General features: G+C 46.7%; 1 protein-coding gene across 2 annotated transcripts in view; it reads left to right on the top strand.

Moving 5' to 3' along the window:
• Positions 1 to 10,682: 10,682 nt before the first annotated feature.
• TRPC6 (transient receptor potential cation channel subfamily C member 6) overlaps positions 10,683 to 20,041 on the top strand; it is a 71,606-nt gene continuing 62,247 nt past the window's right edge. The window contains exon 1 of one of the 2 annotated variants that reach the window (XM_083436282.1): positions 10,683 to 11,934. In XM_083436282.1, coding sequence (XP_083292408.1) covers positions 11,789 to 11,934 — 146 coding nt within the window. In that variant the 5' untranslated portion in view covers positions 10,683 to 11,788. The remainder of the gene's footprint in view (positions 11,935 to 20,041) is intronic. The other variant, XM_083436283.1, reaches the window with a different exon arrangement.

Here is a 20,041-nt window from a genome sequence, read left to right as displayed (position 1 = left end):
TTTGTGATGGCATTTTTTTTTTGCAGCTGCCAGCTTTTAAAACTGCTTTTAATGATGCAGTTTAAACTGTTGAAACCCACCCTAGTTACAAGAAGATTATTATTGTTACTAATGCTATATGCATACAGTCTAGCCCAGCAAGATGTGTACCTCTGTAGGTGCCCTGTGATCTTGCCTCTCCCTCTCCCTTTCCCTCTCTCTCACACACAGCAGTTTAGGCCACAATCCTAACACTACTTACCTGGGAGCAAACACCGTTCAACTTCTCTCTGAGTAGACATGGTTAGCCTTTCAGCCTAAATCTTGGTACTCCAGGAATGGGGAAACAGTTTCCCTCCAAATGTTGCCGAACTACAACTCCCATCACCCCAACCATTGACCTCGGGGCTGATGGGAGTTGTAGTCCAGCGGCATTTGGACGACCACAGGTTCCCCACTCTTATGACTTGTTCCTAAATTATGAGGAGGCTTTCTTCCTCGCCCCAAAATCCCCTGTAAAACTTGAGCCGTTAAGTTAGCCGTTGTCAGAATTTACAGCAGTTGCTCAGTTGCCATTTCACAGTTGTGAGATGCCGCAAAAACATAAATCTGCTACGAGGGAAAACATGCTGTTGATTAAACCCTCTCAATTTATTGGAGCCATAAAAACGTTGGCTACAGAGAATTAAGCGTTCCTTCCCGCTTCCCCCAAGCTTTGATTTTTTTTTTTTGAGATGTTGAGAGTTCCCGGACCCTGCCTCTTCTGTCCTGGTCATCGCGAACCTTTTCAGTTCCTTGGCCACTTAGGACTTGGGGCTACATTCATTTGGCTGTTCTTGTCTTTGTTCTGCCATTCCCCCTGCAGCGAAGCAGCACCACTGTCTCAAAACACTGCTCAGATTTACCCAGGCAATCCTAGGAACACTCAGTGACTCCCTTAAACCACTCTGATTTCCTCCTTTCCATAGTGTTTTCTACCCTTCCTCTCCTCTCCTCTTTTTTTCCAGGCGAGTTTTCGCTTCTCCTCCATTTCACTGAAAGGCCATGCGCCACTTTAACGCGATTCTGTCTCTTTCTAGATGCTTCACTCTGCCAGTTGCTCTTCCTAAGGGCTTGTTTCTGCAGTGCGACCACCCATACGATTGCAATCACGACTGAAAGCTGAAACCTTCATCATACGGTTCCCAGCATTACATAGTTTCTTTATCTTGGCCTTTGGCACCTGAGATACAGGTCCCACTCTATCCCTGTTACTGTGATTTGTTTTATTATGACTATTTTGTGTGTGTGTGTTGCATCAGATTGTTATAAGGTGTGTGATCTTTGTCGTTTCTTCAGCTCGCTAACCGCCTTGCGTATAGTAATATAGAAAGGCAGCGTGCAAATTAAAAGTGAAAGGGGAAAAAAAAGAAGAAATGAAAATGTCAGGGGGCGATCCTGCAAGGGAGGGGGTGATTCCCTGGATCCCTATCTCCACTCTACAGCTGTGGATCAGAGGGGGCGATCCTGCAAAGTACGGGTGATGCTCTGCTAGCAGCTTTACTTTAGGAAACCCTCAGGATTGCCCCTCTGTTCAACAGGAGGGAGGAGAAGGATACATAGAATCATAGAATCATAGAGTTGGAAGAGACCACAAGGGCCATCGAGTCCAACCCCCTGCCAAGCAGGAAACACCATCAGAGCACTCCTGACATATGGTTGTCAAGCCTCTGCTTAAAGACCTCCAAAGAAGGAGACTCCACCACACCAGTGGCGTAGCGTGCGGGGTGCAGGGGGGGGGGGCGGCCGCACATTTGGGGGTTAGGGTTAGGGGGCGCAAATCCACAGGTTAGGGGGCGCAAATCCACGGGTTAGGGGGCGCAAATTACTTGCCTTGCCCCGGGTGCTGACAACCCACGCTACCCCACTGCACCACACTCCTTGGCAGCAAATTCCACTGTCGAACAGCTCTTACTGTCAGCTCTTACATGAGAGTACCCTCTCCTGACTGTGTGTTTAAAACACTAATTAAACCCTGGTCCATCCCTGAACATATGCATACCACACAAGTATCTCATTTTGAGCAGGATATCCCAGATTGACAGAAGCTGCCTCGGCTTCTGGTCCCAATCCTGGATGTCCTGCTTTGGCTCCTGTGCTCCGGCCGGTTTTTGTCCCACCCTGTGGCCCAAGTCAGTTGGCTCACGCCAGAGCGCAGGACCAAAAAATGGAAGTAAAACTTACTTTGTTCCCATGTGCCACAACCCTCCTTCCTCCTTCTCCTGCCAGCTTCTGGCAGTGTTGTTGGAAGAAGAAGAGTTTGGATTTGATATCTCGCCTTTCACTCCCCTTCAGGAGTCTCAAAGCGGCTAACATTCTCCTTTCCCTTCCTCCCCCACAACAAACACTCTGTGAGGTGAGTGGGGCTGAGAGACTTCAAAGAAGTGTGACTGGCCCAAGGTCACCCAGCAGCTGCATGTGGAGGAGCGGAGACGCGAACCCAGTTCCCCAGATTACGAGACACTGCTCTTAACCACTACACCACACTGGAGAAGGAGGAGGCGGCTGTGGCGAAATTGCGAAGGAGTGGGTGGGTGGGTGACAGCAGCTGGTGAGTGAGCGGGCAGGGTGTGTGTGTCCAGATTTGCCCTCCTGAAATGTTGAAGGGTATACTTAGGTGGGAAAAGATCTGCTACTGGGCAGGGTTCTACTTTCTACCTTCAAACAACCCTTCCAACGCTGCAGTAGGGAAGGAAATCCCTTCCACTCTAAAAGCAGTGGAAATGCACATTGGGAGTAATGGAGGAATGGAAGAGCTTTGCAAACATAGATGGACATGGCTCCTTTTTGATCCCTGCAGCCAGCGGTGGAGGAAGCCGCTTGGGAGCCTGGGGCAGCACCCCATGGATGGGGTGAGCCGTGAGCTGGGGGGAGGCAGCGGGTGGACCATTTGTGAGCCAGTGTGGTGTAGTGGTTAAGAGCAGTAGTCTTGTAATCTGGTGAACTAGGTTCGCTTCCCCGCTCCTCCATATGCAGCTGCTGGGTGACCTTGGGCTAGTCACACTTTTCTGAAGTCTCTCAGCCCCACTCACCTCACAGAGTGTTTGTTGTGGGGGAGGAAGGGAAAGGAGAATGTTAGCCGCTTTGAGACTCCTTAGGGTAGTGATAAAGTGGGATATCAAATCCAAACTCTTCTTCTGCATGCGCCCAAGCCACCACGTCTCTCCCAGGAGAGACATGTGGCTCGGGCGTGCTGCAGGCCCCACGGTGAGTGCTGCCCGGCATTTTGTCACCCCCCTCAGCAGTGACACCCGGGGCGGCCTGCACTCACCGCACCCCCCCACCACACCCCCCTTCCTGCAGCCAAATGACTTGACATTCGGCATTTTCATGCTTTCATCTAGCTGAGTTTTGAAACCAAAGAGATTGCCTTCTCATCTCATGCAGAGGTAAGGCCCTCTCATTTCAGTGGGATTTATATTCCCAAGCAAATGAGCGTAGGGTTGTGGCCTTATAGGGACATCCTTAAATGCCAGTGCTGTCGTGTTTAGAGATCTTAAGTTGATTTTATATGGCTGGATAAACAAGGCATCTGAATGTTATTTGTCTCTTACCGTGCAAACTGCCCCACCCATTTCTTCCAGGCTTCAGATGACCCGTGTCAGATTATTGTTACAGTCATTGTGTGTGTGCGTGCGTGCGCTATGGCAATATGAATCCAGTCTTATCCTGGATTTCAGCCTGAACTTATTAATTGATGTTTTACATACTTTTGGACTTATGCAAGCCTCTCTCTCCTTTTACATAAATAGATCTCCTCACTTTATTGTAGTATAGTACCATCAAGGCATTGCAATAGCAGCATGCATGGGTAGCTGCAAACATTGGGGTTCCTCCAACTCTGCCAGTGCCAATCCCTTGCACATGGTCCATGCTGTTTCAGCCCCATAGGGCTGTCGTTCAGAGAATGAATTAACTGTTAGTACATAGGAGGAGGGTTGCAAAATATTTTCTTCTAGGCATGTTGTGAAACAGTTAATGCTTCTCACTTTGACACAGGTCTGGCTCCAGTTCGCTATTCCAGGCATGCCCCATGGCTTTTGGCTTAGAACAGGAGTTAAGAAATTAATGCATCCTCGATTTCAAAGGAGGGTTGTCATATTGCGCAGGGGCTGCAATTTGAGAATCACAAACCTGCTTGTGTACAGTTCTTTGAATCCTGAACTTACTAATCCCATAGAATCATCGAATTGTAGTGTTGGAAGGGACGCAAAGGGAGATCTAGTTCAACCCCCTGCAATGCAGGGATCCATTTACAGCAGGGGTCAGCAAACTTTTTCAGCAGGGGGCCAGTCCACTGTCCCTCAGACCATGCGGGGGGCTGGACTATATTTTTGGGGGGTTACGAATTCCTGTGCCCCACAAATAACCCAGAGATGCATTATAAATAAAAGCACACATTCTACTCATGTAAAAACACCAGGCAGGCCCCACAAATAACCCAGAGATGCATTTTAAATAAAAGGACACATTCTACTCATGTAAAAACACGCTGATTCCCAGGCTGTCCGCAGGACGAATTTAGAAGGCGATTTGGCCAGATCCAGCCCCTGGGCCTTAGTTTGCCTACCCATGATTTACAGGGTATATATGGATGGCAAGCAAGTTGTTCTCCAGATCTGGATGGGCTCCATCTCCCACCAGCCCCAGCTAACAGCCATAGCTAACAGTCAGGGGTGATGGGACCTAAGAAGAGAGCTTCTGGATCAGACCAAAGGTCTGTGTCACCCGGCATTTTGTTCTCACAGTGGCCAGCCAGATACTCGTGGGAAGCAGGATTATGAGCATGATAGCACACACTTGCTCACAATACTCTAGGTCTTAGCCCAAAGGCTGAGAAGAGATGCCAGACTCCTCGCCCTCGCTATGTAACCAGCGACAAAAATATCAGATGGAGAAAAGCCCTTATAGCTTTGTGGCTCCAGTGCATGCACTCTGCCATCGTTGAAGGATGCTATCGCTGGAACCCCTAGGAAGAGAAAGTTTGCCCAATGGGGTGCCTAAAGATTTAGCCCACTACTTATTGGTTTGTTGAATCTATGAAGACTTTATGGAATCGTAGAGTTGGAAGGGACCACAACGGCCATCTAGTTGAACTGCCTGCAATGCAGGAATCTCAACAGGCAGTCCAGTGTCTTCTCCCCCTATCTCCCCTTCACCATCCCCCTTCGCTTGGCCAAGGAATGTGAGCTCCAAGTTTCTCATTCCTTGACCTAGTAAAGGAGAGGAAGGATTACAGCTTCCCATTATGCATACCAGACAGATGTGTGGATGTATCATGGAGTGGGGAGGACAGAACACCAGTGATGTGTCATATAAAAGCTTGAAGGGTCCCTCCCCCCTTTTAAGTGTCAATAAATGGTGTTTTGAAATGCTGGCTGGGGGAAAAGGCAACACAATCTCCTCCTCGAAACATTGCACTTGATATTCTGCTGCCATGGTATCTCAAAACCTAATTCTACATTTTCTGATTCCTGCAAGACGTTATAAAGATTCATTAACAGGCTTCTGGTTTCCTTCAAACCACAGAGTAATATCTCACATGTAGTCAAATTCTGGGGAATATTATGACCTTTTACACAATGTCTGATATGAAATAAACCTTATACAACAAAATTCTCAGAGCTTTCGTTTTCATACAAATCTAATTGTATTTATCACGGTTCCATTAAAAGAGAAACCCATCATTTTAATAAAACCACAGTCCTCCCATAAGACAAAGCTTCCACGTATATTTACCTTATTAGATCTTCCATTATGAAATATGAGTGCTAATGGAGAAACTTTTAGCATTCAAACTGGGTAAATTATGAGACCACTAAGAGTTCCTTTTTTTAGCAGCCCCTGGCCTTTATATTTCATTATAAAATTTAAAATCTTAGTGGATCCCAGGATTTTAGCATGCTGCCACAGGGAGCAACCCTATTTACAGAAAGTTGGCATAAAGCAAACCAATGTGAATTAAGCTGGTGTAAAGTTACACATTAAATCGGAATCCCCTCATCTATTCCAGATTTGGCGACACCTTGACATCTTCCTTAACATTCTGATTACAAGCTGCTTAAATTTCTCAAATACCGTATTTTGAAAATGAAAAATAATAACAATCATGGTCTGTGTCAGTTTAAAATAATGGTTTTACTTACAAACGTCAAAGGCCAGATTCATGTGCTTTCCCATGCAGCAGCAAGAAAAACACAGTTACAGAACTTGGTAAGAACATTTCTAAGCACACGGTTAGGACTTGGACTGATCAGCTCATGCATCCTGCCTGGTTGGATTCACATGGTTGAAGAGGGGAGTTAACAAAGAGATTTCTTGACCCTTCATCTTTTTTGCTAAATTTGGCTGCGGTGACTTTGATGTATGGTATCACATATACAGTATAACACAAGGAAAGCTTGCTGGAGCATGTCAGTGGTCCATCTCCATCCTCTTCTCAGTTGACTAAGCCTATATGCTGAACATTAAGAGGGCAGGGCTCATATAGCATTAACATTCCAACAGATCTTACTCCCCACTTAGATTTCTATGGGAGTTCCCAAAGTCATCACATTGGGTTCCAGCATAGCCAAGTCAAGTCTCTGGGTCTTCCCAGCTTCAGATTAAACTAGCTCTAATTAGACCCTGGTCTAATATTCTTCTACCCCTAGGACAGTGGTATACAACCAGTGTACCGTGGCACCCTGGGGTGCCTTGAACGATGGTCAGGGGTGCCGCGGGCAACCCTGTCCCTCTTTCCTTTCCTCCCTCCTCTGATGCCCTCTCGCGTCTCTGCTTCCAAAAGGCTTGTGCAGCTGTTTATTGCAGAAGCCGTAGCTATTAAGAGATGGGAGGCTGAGCAAAAGAGGCTGAGGGAACACTCCACAAGAGAGGGTGTTCAAAAAAGGGTGAGAAGCTGCCAGCTCTGCAGGCCAGGGGTGACATAACTGGGCTCCTGAGCCCCACAGGGGTGCCGCAGAAAGAATGTAGTTGGTTAAGGGAGCCATCTCTAGGATGGTGTGGCATTCAGCCAGGTTGGGGGTGGAGAATGCCTTGACCTTCTGGAAGCATCACTTTGTGGTGGCAACATGGTCAACTCTTTAGTCATGTTGAAAAGGATTCTTTAACAGCCGTTCAGCAGTTCCTTTACTCTAGAATACTGTTTTACAGTATTTAAAGCCACAGGCTTAGATTGGACCCAATGATATTCATACCATACTCATTTTATTGTTTGCTATTATTGTTATTGTTTAATATTTAATAAAAATTATTATATTTAACAAAATGTGTATGCCTCTTAAATTTAAATAAAACCTCCAAATGGTTTGCAAAGGATATACAATATATATTAACACTGTAAATAAAAATCAAGGTTAAAAACAAGTTTATAAAAAACAAAGTGAGTAAACTTAATAGTTAAAAGTATACTGTACATTCAAAGCGAAAATTATTTTATATTTGGTATTTAATTTTGTTAGGACACTTTGAGCTTTTATTGTACAAAATGACTAACCAAATTCATAATTAATATTACAGATTAATAATTTTACCACAACTGAGCCTGGGTTACAATGTCATTTTGCAACAGAAACTAAATGCGCTTCTTTCGTTCCTCCATTCTCTTCAATGAGTTGTTTATGAATTTTGGAGGGCAACGAAGCAGCAAAAATCTGCTGAAGCTTGTTTATAAGTACTGTGTCAGTAGGGTGAATAATATTTTGATTACCCCTTTCTTTAAGCAATAAAGGGACAATCACAATGTTTTGAATTGTGGGGAGAATTAAAAATAATTATCACACACAAAACTGTGATCAGTCCATAGCAGCATTTTCAACATGTTCAATAGCTATAATTCAGGGAGAAGCAATTACAGGGTATTTCGGTTGGGTTTTTTAATCCTATGTTTCTGTCTTTCTTGAGCACCAAAGCAAGTAAACACAACCACTAAGTACTCCTAGCCTTTGATATTCAGCACAATATCCTTAACTCGGTGCACTGATATCAGCTAGTAAAAGAAACTGAAATCCCTACAAAATTGAGCATATTTGCCTAAAAATCTTATGAAAGGTGGAAATTTTACAATAAGGAATGCAAGCCTAAATGGAATAAATTCAATCCAATTAGTATTTCTTTGCAATAGCGAGTGAATTTGGAAAATGCTGTATCGTTTTCAAGTATGATTGCAATTACTTGTGAACCTTAAATGTGGTGTCTAATGAACTGGACGTGACGTAGAGATAACTTTTCCCTTTTCACCCATGTCACGTTACAGCAGTGAGTTAAAGCTAGTGTGGTTGTTGTTGTTGTTTAGCCGTGTCCAACTCTTCGTGACCCCATGGACCAGAGCATGCCAGGCACTCCTGTCTTCCACTGCCTCCCATAGTTTGGTCAGACTCATGCTGGTGGCTTCGAGAACACTGTCCAACCATCTCGTCCTCTGCCGTCCCCTTCTCTTTGTGCCCTCCATCTTTCTCAGCATCAGGGTCTTTTCCAGGGAGTCTTCTCTTCTCATGAGGTGGCCAAAGTATTGGAGCCTCAGCTTCAGGATCTGTCCTTCCAGTGAGCACTCAGGGCTGATTTCCTTCAGAATGGATAGGTTTGATCTTCTTGCAGTCCATGGGACTCTCAAGAGTCTCCTCCAGCACCATAATTCAAAAGCATCAATTCTTCGGCGATCAGCCTTCTTTATGGTCCAGCTCTGACTAGCAGTGAGTTAAAGCTAGTGTGGTAGATGTGTGATTTGAGTTTCTTTGCTTTGTTTTCTTCCTCCTAGCTTTTCGGGCACTGAAGCTCTCCTCCCTTTACCCTTTTAACTCTGCACTCAGCAGAGCTGTGTTGCTTCCAATAACCATTCAGCCAGAACCTTCTTGTGCCTTGCCTTGCCTGCTTCCCACAGGCATCTGGCTGGCAGCTATGGGAGCTGGATATTGAATTGGGCCACTGGCCTGATCCAGCAGGCTCTTCTGTGGCCCTTATGCGAAATTGGTGAATTAGATATTTGTCCAGAATAGACAACCAGATGCCTAATTGCAAGGCATGCACCATGCCAAGTATGAAGATGGATGCATCTGTGTCAGAATAACACAATTTCCAGTCATGGGCTGAAATACATTTTGGTAATGCAAGCCATCCATTTTATTTACATGAAAGTCATCCTGTAACAAGCCCTTGTTATCCTTTATGCCTCTTCCCTCCCGCTTAAAAAAGAAAAAGAAAAAAAGACTACAGGCCATTGTGGATTATTATTATTTGTTTTTTTAAAAGAAATAATAAAAATAAAAGATGAGTAGAACATATTTATCAAATGTATTTCCTGAAAAGACAGATTAATGGCCAGCTGTTGTGCCAAAGTGAAGAAGAGATGGATGGCACACTTATAAAGTGTGTCGAAACTTTCCTAAGCGCTGTGCAGATATTAAAAGGATAAGGCAGTCTCTGCCACAGGCTCATTATCTAACAATCGTGATACTGGATTTTTTAAAAAAGCAATGAGAGGGTAAGAGGAAGGCAAACACTGGAGCAGCTGCACCTTCTTTGGCTGAGGATATCATAGAATCATTGGGATGCGGGTGGCGCTGTGGTCTAAACCACTGATCAGAAGGCTTGCTGATCAGGTCAGCGGTTCGAATCCCCATGAGTTCCTGTTGTTCGGTCCCAGCTCCTGCCCACCTAGCAGTTCGAAAGCACACAGTGCAAGTAGATAAATAGGTACCGCTCCGGCGGGAAGGTAAACGGCATTTCTGTGTGCTGCTCTGGTTCACCAGAAGCAGCTTAGTCATGCTGGCCACATGACCCGGAAGCTGTCTGTGGACAAGCGCCAGCTCCCTCGGCCTATAGAGCGAGATTAGTGCCGCAACCCCAGAGTCATCCGTGTACTTTTACCTTTACCTATCATAGAATCATAGTGTTGGAACTTAGAAGGAACCTTAAGGATCATCTAGTCCCATGGTTCCCAACGTGGGGCACACGCCCTACAGGGAGGCAATTTGATTTTTAAGGGGGTCAATTCGAGAATGAGTTATTAACAAACTACAAGAAAGAAGATTCCACCTAAACATTAGGAAGAGCTTCCTGACAGTAAGAGCTGTTGGACAGTGGAATTTGCTGCCAAGGAGTGTGGTGGAGTCTCCTTCTTTGGAGGTCTTTAAGCAGAGGCTTGACAACCATATGTCAGGAGTGCTCTGATGGTGTTTCCTGCTTGGCAGGGGGTTGGACTCGATGGCCCTTGTGGTCTCTTCCAACTCTATGATTCTATGATTCTAACAGTGAATGACATGTGAGTAGTTCACTTTTTGAATAATAAGAATTATATTGGGGTGGGGGGGAAACCACCAGGATTTTAGAGATGCTTAGGTGGGACATGGCAAAAATAAATAAAAAAAAGTTTGGGAACCACTGATCTAGTCCAACCTACTGCAGCACAGGAATCTCTTTGCCCAACGTGGGGCGTGAACCAAGGACCCCGAGGTTAACAGCCTCGTGCTCTACTGACGGAACTACACCTTTCCACGATGCTTGGCGATGGAGAGAGGAGACGAGTCTAAACCAGGAGCACGATCATCCTAGCTCTTGGGCCTCCTCGATGCCTTTGCATACGATCGTGCGCAAGAGGAGGCGGAGACCCTCCGGAAGAGCTGCTCCCTCGGGAGGCAGCTTGTAAACAGGATGCTTCCTTCTGATGCGCTACTACAGGGGTGGCCAACTCCGAAGTGACTGCGATCTACTCAGAGAGTTACAAACTGGCAGTGATCTACCCCCTTTTGGGGGGGTTCAGGTCAAAGTTCTTGAGCTTTTTTTTAGGAACGAAAGCCGTTTTGGGGGTTTCAGGTGAAAGAGTTGTTGAGCTCTTTTTTTAGGGAGGAGGAAAGCCCCATTTTTGGGGGGTGCAGGGAGAAAATGATGAGCTTTTTTTAAGGCGAGCCAAAGCTGTTGAGCTTCTATAGGGGGAGCCGGTGATCTACCAGTGATCTACCACAGACGTCCAGTGATCTAGCGGTAGATCGCCATCTACCTGTTGGACGTGCCTGCGCTACAAGGGTTTCCCAGGGAAGGTCGAGGGGGCGGGCAGCAACCGAGGGGCGTGGCTGCCGAGGATGGTGCGCCTCGCATCTCGGCCGGGCGCGCCAGAACTTTTCCTCCTGCGCCATGTGATTTCCTCTCTCTCTCTTTCTCTCTCCTCCACCCCTTTCCCCCTTCTTTCTTCCTCGACAGCGGGAGCCGCGCAAACTTTTAAAGCCCCCTCCTTTTTTTGGCAAAGGCTGCGGGCAGTGACGACTTTCGGAGGGGTGGCGGCGGCGGATCTCGCTGGTTGACATAGTAACTCCTCTCTCTGCTCGCCTCAGTCGGTGTCTGAGGGGCTGCTCGGTTGCTGCCGCCGCCACCGCTACCTTCATGGACTGCAGCGAGCGACCCCGGCAGCAAAGCGAAGGCGAAGGGCTGCTCGGGGCTTCGCTGCCTCCGCTGGAGCTCCGGCGACCCCGGCTCCTCCTTCGCCATGGGGACACCGCGCTGCCCGTAGCTGCGAGCGGCGGGCGCGCCAAGCAGCCCAGTCTCCTCCTCGGCGGCGGGAACCCCGGGGCCACTTTTTCTCCTTATTTCTGAAGGAAAGGCAGCAGCCCCGAGTGCGAGGAGCGCCCCACTCTCCCCCCATTTGTGTGTGTCAGGTTATATTTTTTTGGGGGGGGGGATCATCCTTTAAATAATAATTCGAGGAGAAGGAAACGAGGGGCTTTCTCAGGGACGACGACCCCATCCAAGAGCGGGGTGAAGAAGCAGCAGCAGCAGCGCCATGAGCCAAATTGGCCAGCCGCCCTTCGGGCCTCACGGCTCTCCGGCGGCGAGCGGGGCGCGGAGGAACGACAGCCGCGACTACCTGCTGATGGACTCGGAGGCGTGTGAGGAGAACTGCACGGCGCCCTACGCTTACTACCCCGCGTGAGTGGCTTTTTCCCGCCAAAGTGAGGGGGTGGGCGCCGCTTTGGGGAGAGGGGTGGAAAGTCAGGCGCGTCTCCCTCACGCGCTGCCCAAACGGCGGCGACGACGACGGTGTGGGAATAGGGCAGAGAGAAACCAGCTGCGCTCTCTCTCTCTCATTTTCGAAACACAAGAGTTCAAAGGGGATCGTGTGAAACAGTAGCGGGGTTGCTATGAGGTCGGGTTGACTCGCTTCCCGGATCCAGAGAGCTTCCTTCAGGGAGCTCCTCTTGGCGCGCGGAGCTTTTCCCCTCACGGAGCTGCACCTGTGGCTTCCAGCCTCCCCCGCTGGGAAAGGGGAAAAGCGCGGGAAGATGTGGGAGGGCTGGGGGAGGGGGCGCGCGATCCTTATCTAGGGAGCCTTTCCGCCGTGGAGTTTGGCCCAGGAGCCAACTTCTAGGGGGCGAGGCCCCCTTCGTCCCCCACAATAAAATATCTGAGCCCCCCCCCCCCAAAGTTGAGGAGCATTGGCATTCGAATGGTGTGCCATGTCATGTGATCATGCGGGGCGGGGATTACCTGCGCCGCCCCCGCCCTCAATATTTTATTCAAATCGGCACCCGTGGAGGGAAGATAGGGAATAGGTGGCTGGCGCTGGTGGTTTCTCTCGTGTAAGAGTGCAATGGAGTCTGTGTGTTTTTCTCTTCCAGAGAGGCATCCCCATGGGTGCAGCCAGGATTTTTGTTGGGGTGGGTGCAGAATCTCAGATTTGTATTGATGTTGATTGATTTGGGGGGAGGCACCCCCTCTTTCCATCACAGGTTGGTGTGTGAGATTGAGGGTGGCGTTAGCTACAGCTAAGAATTAAAGATGTGGGCTGCTCGCTGCCCAGCTCTCTAGGCGTGGGAACTGAGGGAATAGAAGGTAGCCGATGCCATGCCCAAGGGGCAGAGGCAGCCAACATGTTGTCCACTAGCAGCGGAGAATTTGGGGCACCCCATGCGTAGGAATGGGCTGGATGTGGCACGGGAAGGGCTGCTGCCTGCCTGGCACTCCAGAACTGTTAGCTGCCTGGTTGAATGAACAGGCAAAGGGGAAACCCACACCAACACACTTAGGTAGTGCCTATTTACAAACAGAGAAAGCTGCCTTATCCTGCATCTGATCAGGGGTTCCACCTGGCTCACTATTGCCTACACTGGCTGGCAGCAGTTGTCCAGGATTTCAGGCCGGGGGCTTTCCCAGCCCTGCGCAGAGATGATGGGGAGCTTTCCCACGCAAAGTATGCGCTCTCCCGCTGAGCCACAGCTCTTTTTCAACACGTTAAGATTTGAGGTTCTGAGTGCTGCTTCTGCTTCCATCGAGGTTGGCAACCATTTGAGCATGCGCCTTCCTGCTCAGGTTTAGGGGGCAGGGAGTATTTTGGCGAGGGCTGTAAGTGAGCAGAGTATTTGTATGTGGCAATCAATGGGAAGTGGATGTAAATGAAGAAAGATGTAAAGGAAGAGACTGTATGTAAAGTGTATGTCAAAGGAGGGAGGTGACACAGGGATGCAGGTGCTTTCTCTCTTGTGATGAGGAAGCCTGTAGGGCCCTCTAGGTGTTGGCGGGCTCCAATTCCCACCAGGCTCTGCTAGCATGGGCAATGGTCAGGGAGGGTGAGATTTCTGGTTAAGAAACATCTGGAGAGCCACAGGTTCCCCCATCCCTGCTCTCAACAAGGCAGGGTGCATAAAGAAGGCGACAGTTCTTACAAAGGGTTGACCGTGAGCTTTTTGTTACAGGTGTGTTTGGAAGAGGGGGAATAAGTTGAATGTGGGGAACTCCTATACTATGGCAGGATGTTTGTCAGGGGCTGCTGTCAGAGGGAGTGTGTAGCTACTCTAGAGATCCTATGGTGCAGTTCCATTACAGTGGTACTTTGGGTTACAGACGCTTCAGGTTACAGACTCTGCTAACCCAGAAATAGTACCTCAGGTTAAGAACTTTGCTTCAGGATGAGAACAGAAATCATGCGGCGGCAGCATGGCAGCAGCAGGAGACCTCATTAGCTAAAGTGGTACCTTAGGTTAAGAATAGTTTCAGGTTAAGAATGGACCTCCAGAACGAATTAAGTTCTTAACCCAAGGTACTATTGTACTAGCGTTAAACATCCTGAGGTCCTTTGTAGGCTAGAAAAGATTCCAGTGGAATGAAATGAATAACAGTTTCCTTCTAACTAGGGCAGTTACAGATAAGGGAGGGTGTGACAGATTTTTTCCTCTCTCTTGTGCATTTTCACATGGAGCGAGACTCCTAATGCCCACAAATGATTGTGAGTACAAACTAAGGGAACAGAATGCAAAGATGTGAATTGATCTACCTGCTGCATGCTGGAGGAAGGCTGCAAGGCATCAGGAGTGTGTGATTGGGTTGCTTTTTTGCCAGCAGTGTGAAAAATTAATGGCTCACAGCGGGGTGGTGAGAGAAGAGACCATCGCTGCTTCGTGGTGACCTGGGGGGAAGCCTGCACTCTGGCCAAGGGAAGCTGGAAGAGAGATCTCTCAGCTGGCATTGTGGTCACCCAGATGCCTCTCTGAAACCTCAAACTATCTGCTTCTCCTCCTCCCACCCCATTATGTCTGCTGGTAATGATGCAGAGACCTCTTCCCCCCCAGGTTGACACTCAGTGGTTTCTTCCAAAGGGGGGGGGGGAAGTGTGTGTGTGTGGGGGGGGGGGGAACACCACCAGGAAGGTGGAAAAGAAAGGGAAGCTGCCCAGAAGTACCTTTATTGAGAACTCTGTATTTCCAGCTACAGTGGTACCTCGGGTTAAGTACTTAATTTGTTCCAGAGGTCCATTCTTAACCTGAAACTGTTCTTAATGTGAAGCACCACTTTAGCTAATGGGGCCCCCCATTGCCGTCGTGCCGCCGGAGCACAATTTCTGTTCTCATCCTGAAGCAAAGTTCTTAACCCGAGGTACTATTTCTGGGTTAGCGGAGTCTGTAACCTGAAGCGTATGTAACCTGAGGTACCACTGTACTGTATTCTTGAGAGGCACTTTTAGGCACAGCCAACCTGAGTCTTTGGCCTCCCACTCTACTGCAGCACACATACTTGAAAAAGATTTGAAGAACTGACAAATTCTCTCCAGATGCAATGAGTAATGCTATCTCCTGCCTACAGCCCAGTGCAGGAAGTGGAGAGGAAAAAGGAAATGATAGATGCAAAAGGGGAAAAAAGAGGCATCTCTTTTCAAGTGTCAGAACTAGGAGTTGCTGCGTAACGCTAGTCCGTCTTGGACTCGACATACGTGTAGGAAGGCGGTTTGTGTGTGTGTGTGTGTGTGTAAGTGGAGCAGAAATGTGTATTTTTGGGGGAATGGGGGTGGGGAAGAGAAGGGAACCAAAAGCATCTGTCAGGTAAGTGAATTATGCTTCGGGGAATGTTAATAAGGGTCTGCTGAGAAGGAGAGATGAGCGCTCTCTGGCATGGAATATCTGTGTAGGTCCTTGCCAGAGAGTTCTCATTTCAGCAGACCATTATTAACATCCCCTGAAGCATAATCCAGTTATGCGACAGATGTTTTTGCTCCCTTCCCCTTCCCAACCAACATGTCAACTCTTTCCCCCCATAGGAGTAGGGGGTAACATCAGGAGTCCATGCCACACATGAATGGATCACAACCAGTTGTGCATGCCTTGTGAATATAAGGGAAAGTTGGCCACGAACCACTGCCATCTGCAACAGTAATTTTAGTTTGCTAATCTACATGGCATATTCCCTCACCCTAGTGTGATGATTTTAGTTGGCTATCCATCCTAACAACACTCTAGTTAGCAAGACATACACACTGGTATTTCCAAACAGAATAATCTCTGCAGAGGTTAAAGACTGCTGACATCAAGCTGTTGCAGACTGCAGCTCAATATGCAAAATTCCTTGGAAATGTTGACACTTAGTTTGGGATTTAGGTCACATCTTCTCACAAATTTTTGTGTGAAACAGACCGAGCACAGCACCTCACTTTTCCACGCCTCCTGAGCTGCCAAACATTCTGGGTTAGCCAGGAAAATCAGATTTCATCCATTTTGTCTCTGGATGAGTAAATCTGAAAGCACCTTTCAGGGTAGCCAAATTAGAAATAAATTAATGAAGCTATCTTAAATGGTGCATTTGTGTTTGGTTACCTATTTTTTTATTTTAGTTTTAAAATCCAGAATATATACATTCAAAATAATGCATAGAAATGTATACAGGTGTTTAAAGGAATAGAGTTTCTGAGAAATTACATGAACTTTACATGCTGTGCTTCCTGTTTTTCTGTTTCTTGATTTGATGGTGACAACTTTAACTTGTTCATGCAGTGGAGAGGTACAGTCATTCCTCCGTGCAGAATAAGAACTGATTACACTATGTAACATGACAAGAATCTGAAACATTCAGTGATGGCTGTAAGAGGCATAGTTTCTTCCTCGCTAATGCTTTCCCTTTGTATCTTAACTACTTAACATGAGTCATTTTGCTATCCACCTCCTCTGATTTATACCACTTAAACTTGCCAAAACCTATTAACACAGCCTGGCACAGAATAGGACTGTTGGTAGGAGGCAGCAGTAATAGGAAAGGATTAAGATTTAAGGCGTTCAGTGGCTATAAGTCTACATATTATTATCATCACTATTATTCGTTTTATTTCTATACTATATATTTTTAAGGGGAGGGAACAGGTTGCAGCCTACATAAAAAAATAATCAATAAAACATTTCTGAATAAAGTCAAGTGTGAAGTATACATTCAAAACAACATAGGTAACAGGAAACTAAAATATTATCTTGAAGATTTCAAAATAAATCTTTGCAAAGGAGGTCAAGTACAGAATACACATGGCTAACTTTTTTTTTAACTTAAGCATTTCAAAAGAAAACAGGGCTAAAGGAAGTCAAATACAAAATGCACATTTAAAACAGCATAATTAGCAAGAGGATGAAATATTATAAACACTGAACGTATCTGCTGCTGCCGCTGCCAGTCCTGCCAATGGTGGTTCATGGCGGCTGTGGAAGCTCAGGTTCAATGACCTGGGTCTTCACTAAGAGACAGCCAAGATGGTCATAGATACATACAGTACATAGCATAAAAGAAACCTGATGAATACGAAAACAAACTCTTAACAAGAAAATTGGTGCGACTAACAATAAAAGACACCAACAATAAAAACAGAATCATAGATTTTCTTCTTCTTTGGCAATCACTCGTAGCCGAGTAAGATTGTCTTCCACAAACACGGTTTTAACAATGAGTCTGTAAGTGACTGTGGAGGCCAATTCTGGATCCACACATCCTTCCACAGTGGGGACATAGGTTTCCGGGCGGGAGTTGATCACAGTGTGGATTTGCCAAGCATGCCTTCCTCCTAGCATGTTTCTCCCTTGCTTCCTGAGTTCGAGTGTCTTCAAAGCCCATGACACCTTTAGTAAAGGCTGTTCTCCAACTGGAGCACTCGCAGGCCAGTGTTTCCTGGTTGTCAGTGTTTATACTACATTTTTTAAGATTTGCCTTGAGACAGTCTTTAAACCTCTTTTGTTGACCACCAGCATTACGCTTTCCATTTTTAAGTTCGGAATAGAGTAGTTGCTTTGGAAGACGATCATCAGGCATCCGCACAACATGACCAGTCCAACGAAGTTGATGTTGAAGAATCATTGCTTCAACACTGGTGATCTTTGCTTCTTCTGGTACATTGGCATTAGTTCGCCTGCCTTCCCAAGTGATGTGTAAAAATTTTCAGAGACACCGTTGATGGAATCTTTCAAGGAGTTGGAGATGGCGTTTATAAGTGGTCCATGTTTCACAAGCATATAGTAAGGTTGGTAGTACAATAGCTTTGTAAACAAGCATTTTGGTTTCCCTGCAAATGTCCCGGTCCTCAAAAACTCTACACTTCAATCGGGAGAAAACTGCACTCGCAGAGCTCAGGCGATGTTCGATTTTGGCATCAGTGTTGGCCCTTGTGGAAAGATAACTGCCTAGGTAGGAGAAGTGATCGACATTTTCCAATGTTACACCATTGAGTTTGATTTGTGGTGCTGCAGAGGGGTTTTTTTGTACTTGTTGGTGCAGCACTTTGGTTTTTTGGATATTGAGTGATAGGCCAAGCTTTTTGTAAGCTTCTGCAAAGATATTTAGGATGGTTTGGAGGTCATCCTCTGAGCGTGCACACACTATGTTTTCATCAGCATACTGAAGCTCTATGACGGAAGTTACGGTAACCTTACTCTTTGCTTTCAGCCTGCTCAGACTGAAGAGCTTTCCATCTGTTCGATATATGATTTCTACTCCAGTGAGGAGTTTCCCTTCGACAAAGTGTAGGATCATGGCAATGAAAATAATGAATAGAGTTGGGGCAATAACACAACCCTGTTTAACACCTGATCCCACTGTGAACGGTTCACTTTGAGAGCCATTGTTATCTGCGATTGTTGCATCATATGATCATGGAGGAGCCGAATGATGTCTACAAATTTATCTGGACAGCCAATTTTCAGAAGGACAGTCCCCAGGGCATTACGATTTACAGTGTTGAAAGCCTTAGTCAGGTCAATAAACGCCATATACAGGGATTGGTTTTGCTCTCTGCATTTTTCTTGAAGCTGCTGAGTGGTGAAAATCATGTCCACTGTCCCCCTAGAAGGCAGAAAAGCATTTTGGGATTCAGGAAGGGTCACCTCGGATATTGTTAAGAGACGATTTGCTAAGATCACGGCGAACTTTAGCATGGACAATAACATAGTCTAAGAGGTGACATGAGCTTGACCAATCTGCGGGAGGCAGTGGAAGACAGGAGGGTCCATGGGGTCACAAAGAGTTGGACATGACTAAACAACTAAACAACAACAGAAGGTGACAGTGGTTTGACCAAGGATGCCTTCATGAAGTTTTAAATTTATTTTTCTGTTGAAAGAGTGTGTTGGTAATAACAAGGCTGTGTGCTGCATATATTGTCAAAAGTAAGATTCTGTTCTGGTTGCTGTTGCCAACTCCTTTTCTCCGAATAGTCCCAGGCCACAGATCGAAATCTTGCCCGACTCTTGCATTAAAATCACCCTGGAGGATAATTTTATCTTCCTTAGGCATCTCAGATAGGATGGCATCCAGCTGAGAGTAAAAATTTTCTTTAATGTCTTCATTGGCATCCAGTGTTGGTGCATAAGCGCTTATAATAGTAGCCTATTGGGACGCGGGTGGCGCTGTGGGTTAAAGCCCCAGCACCTAGGACTTGCCGATCGAAAGGTCGGTGGTTCGAATCCCTGCGGCGGGGTGCGCTCCCGTCGTTCGGTCCCAGCGCCTGCCAACCTAGCAGTTCGAAAGCACCTCCGGGTGCAAGTAGATAAATAGGGACCGCTTACCAGCGGGAAGGTAAACAGCGTTCCGTGTGCTGCGCTGGCTCGCCAGATGCAGCTTGTCACGCTGGCCACGTGACCCGGAAGTGTCTGCGGACAGCGCTGGCTCCTGGCCTTTAGAGTGAGATGAGCGCACAACCCTAGAGTCTGGCAAGACTGGCCCGAACGGGCAGGGGTACCTTTACCTTTATTGGTTTTTGGTGAGCTTTATTATTGGAAGGGACCACAAGAGTCTTCTAGACTAACCCCCTGCAATGCAGGAATTTTTTGCCCAATGTGGGGCTCAAACCCACGACCCTGATATTATTGCAGAGGGTGGTATATAAATCTAATAAATAAAATAAAATAGGCACAGGTAGATGATTTTGCAGGAATAAAAAAGGGTTGGGGTTTTTTTGCACTTACTGGAAACAATAAGGTGTAAGCACTTGTCTATCAGACATACGTCTCACAGTTTGGGAATTGTAGGCAACTGCTGTGAAATAAATGGCCTTCAGTAGCCAATAAATTAATTCACCGCAAGGATGTGACTTGAACTCAACAAAATCAGCTCTCGGGCCACAAAATCACTGTGATTTGCAACACACCCTCTTAGATTGTAAAACTGAGCAAAAGTTGACGGAACACATTTTTTACCAGAGTCTCTAGGTGAGCGCCATTGATCATTGTCTATTGCTAACAGGAGGTTGCTGTGTGCTTGCTTAGAGAAAACCTGAGTCAAAATGACCTGCCTCACTTCATAT

This window comes from Podarcis tiliguerta (genome assembly GCF_965153285.1).
Source record: "Podarcis tiliguerta genome assembly, chromosome: 4".
Lineage (NCBI taxonomy): Eukaryota > Metazoa > Chordata > Lepidosauria > Squamata > Lacertidae > Podarcis > Podarcis tiliguerta.
The sequence above is the reverse complement of the archived record's forward strand: the minus strand, read 5'-3'. Positions and strand labels throughout refer to the sequence as shown.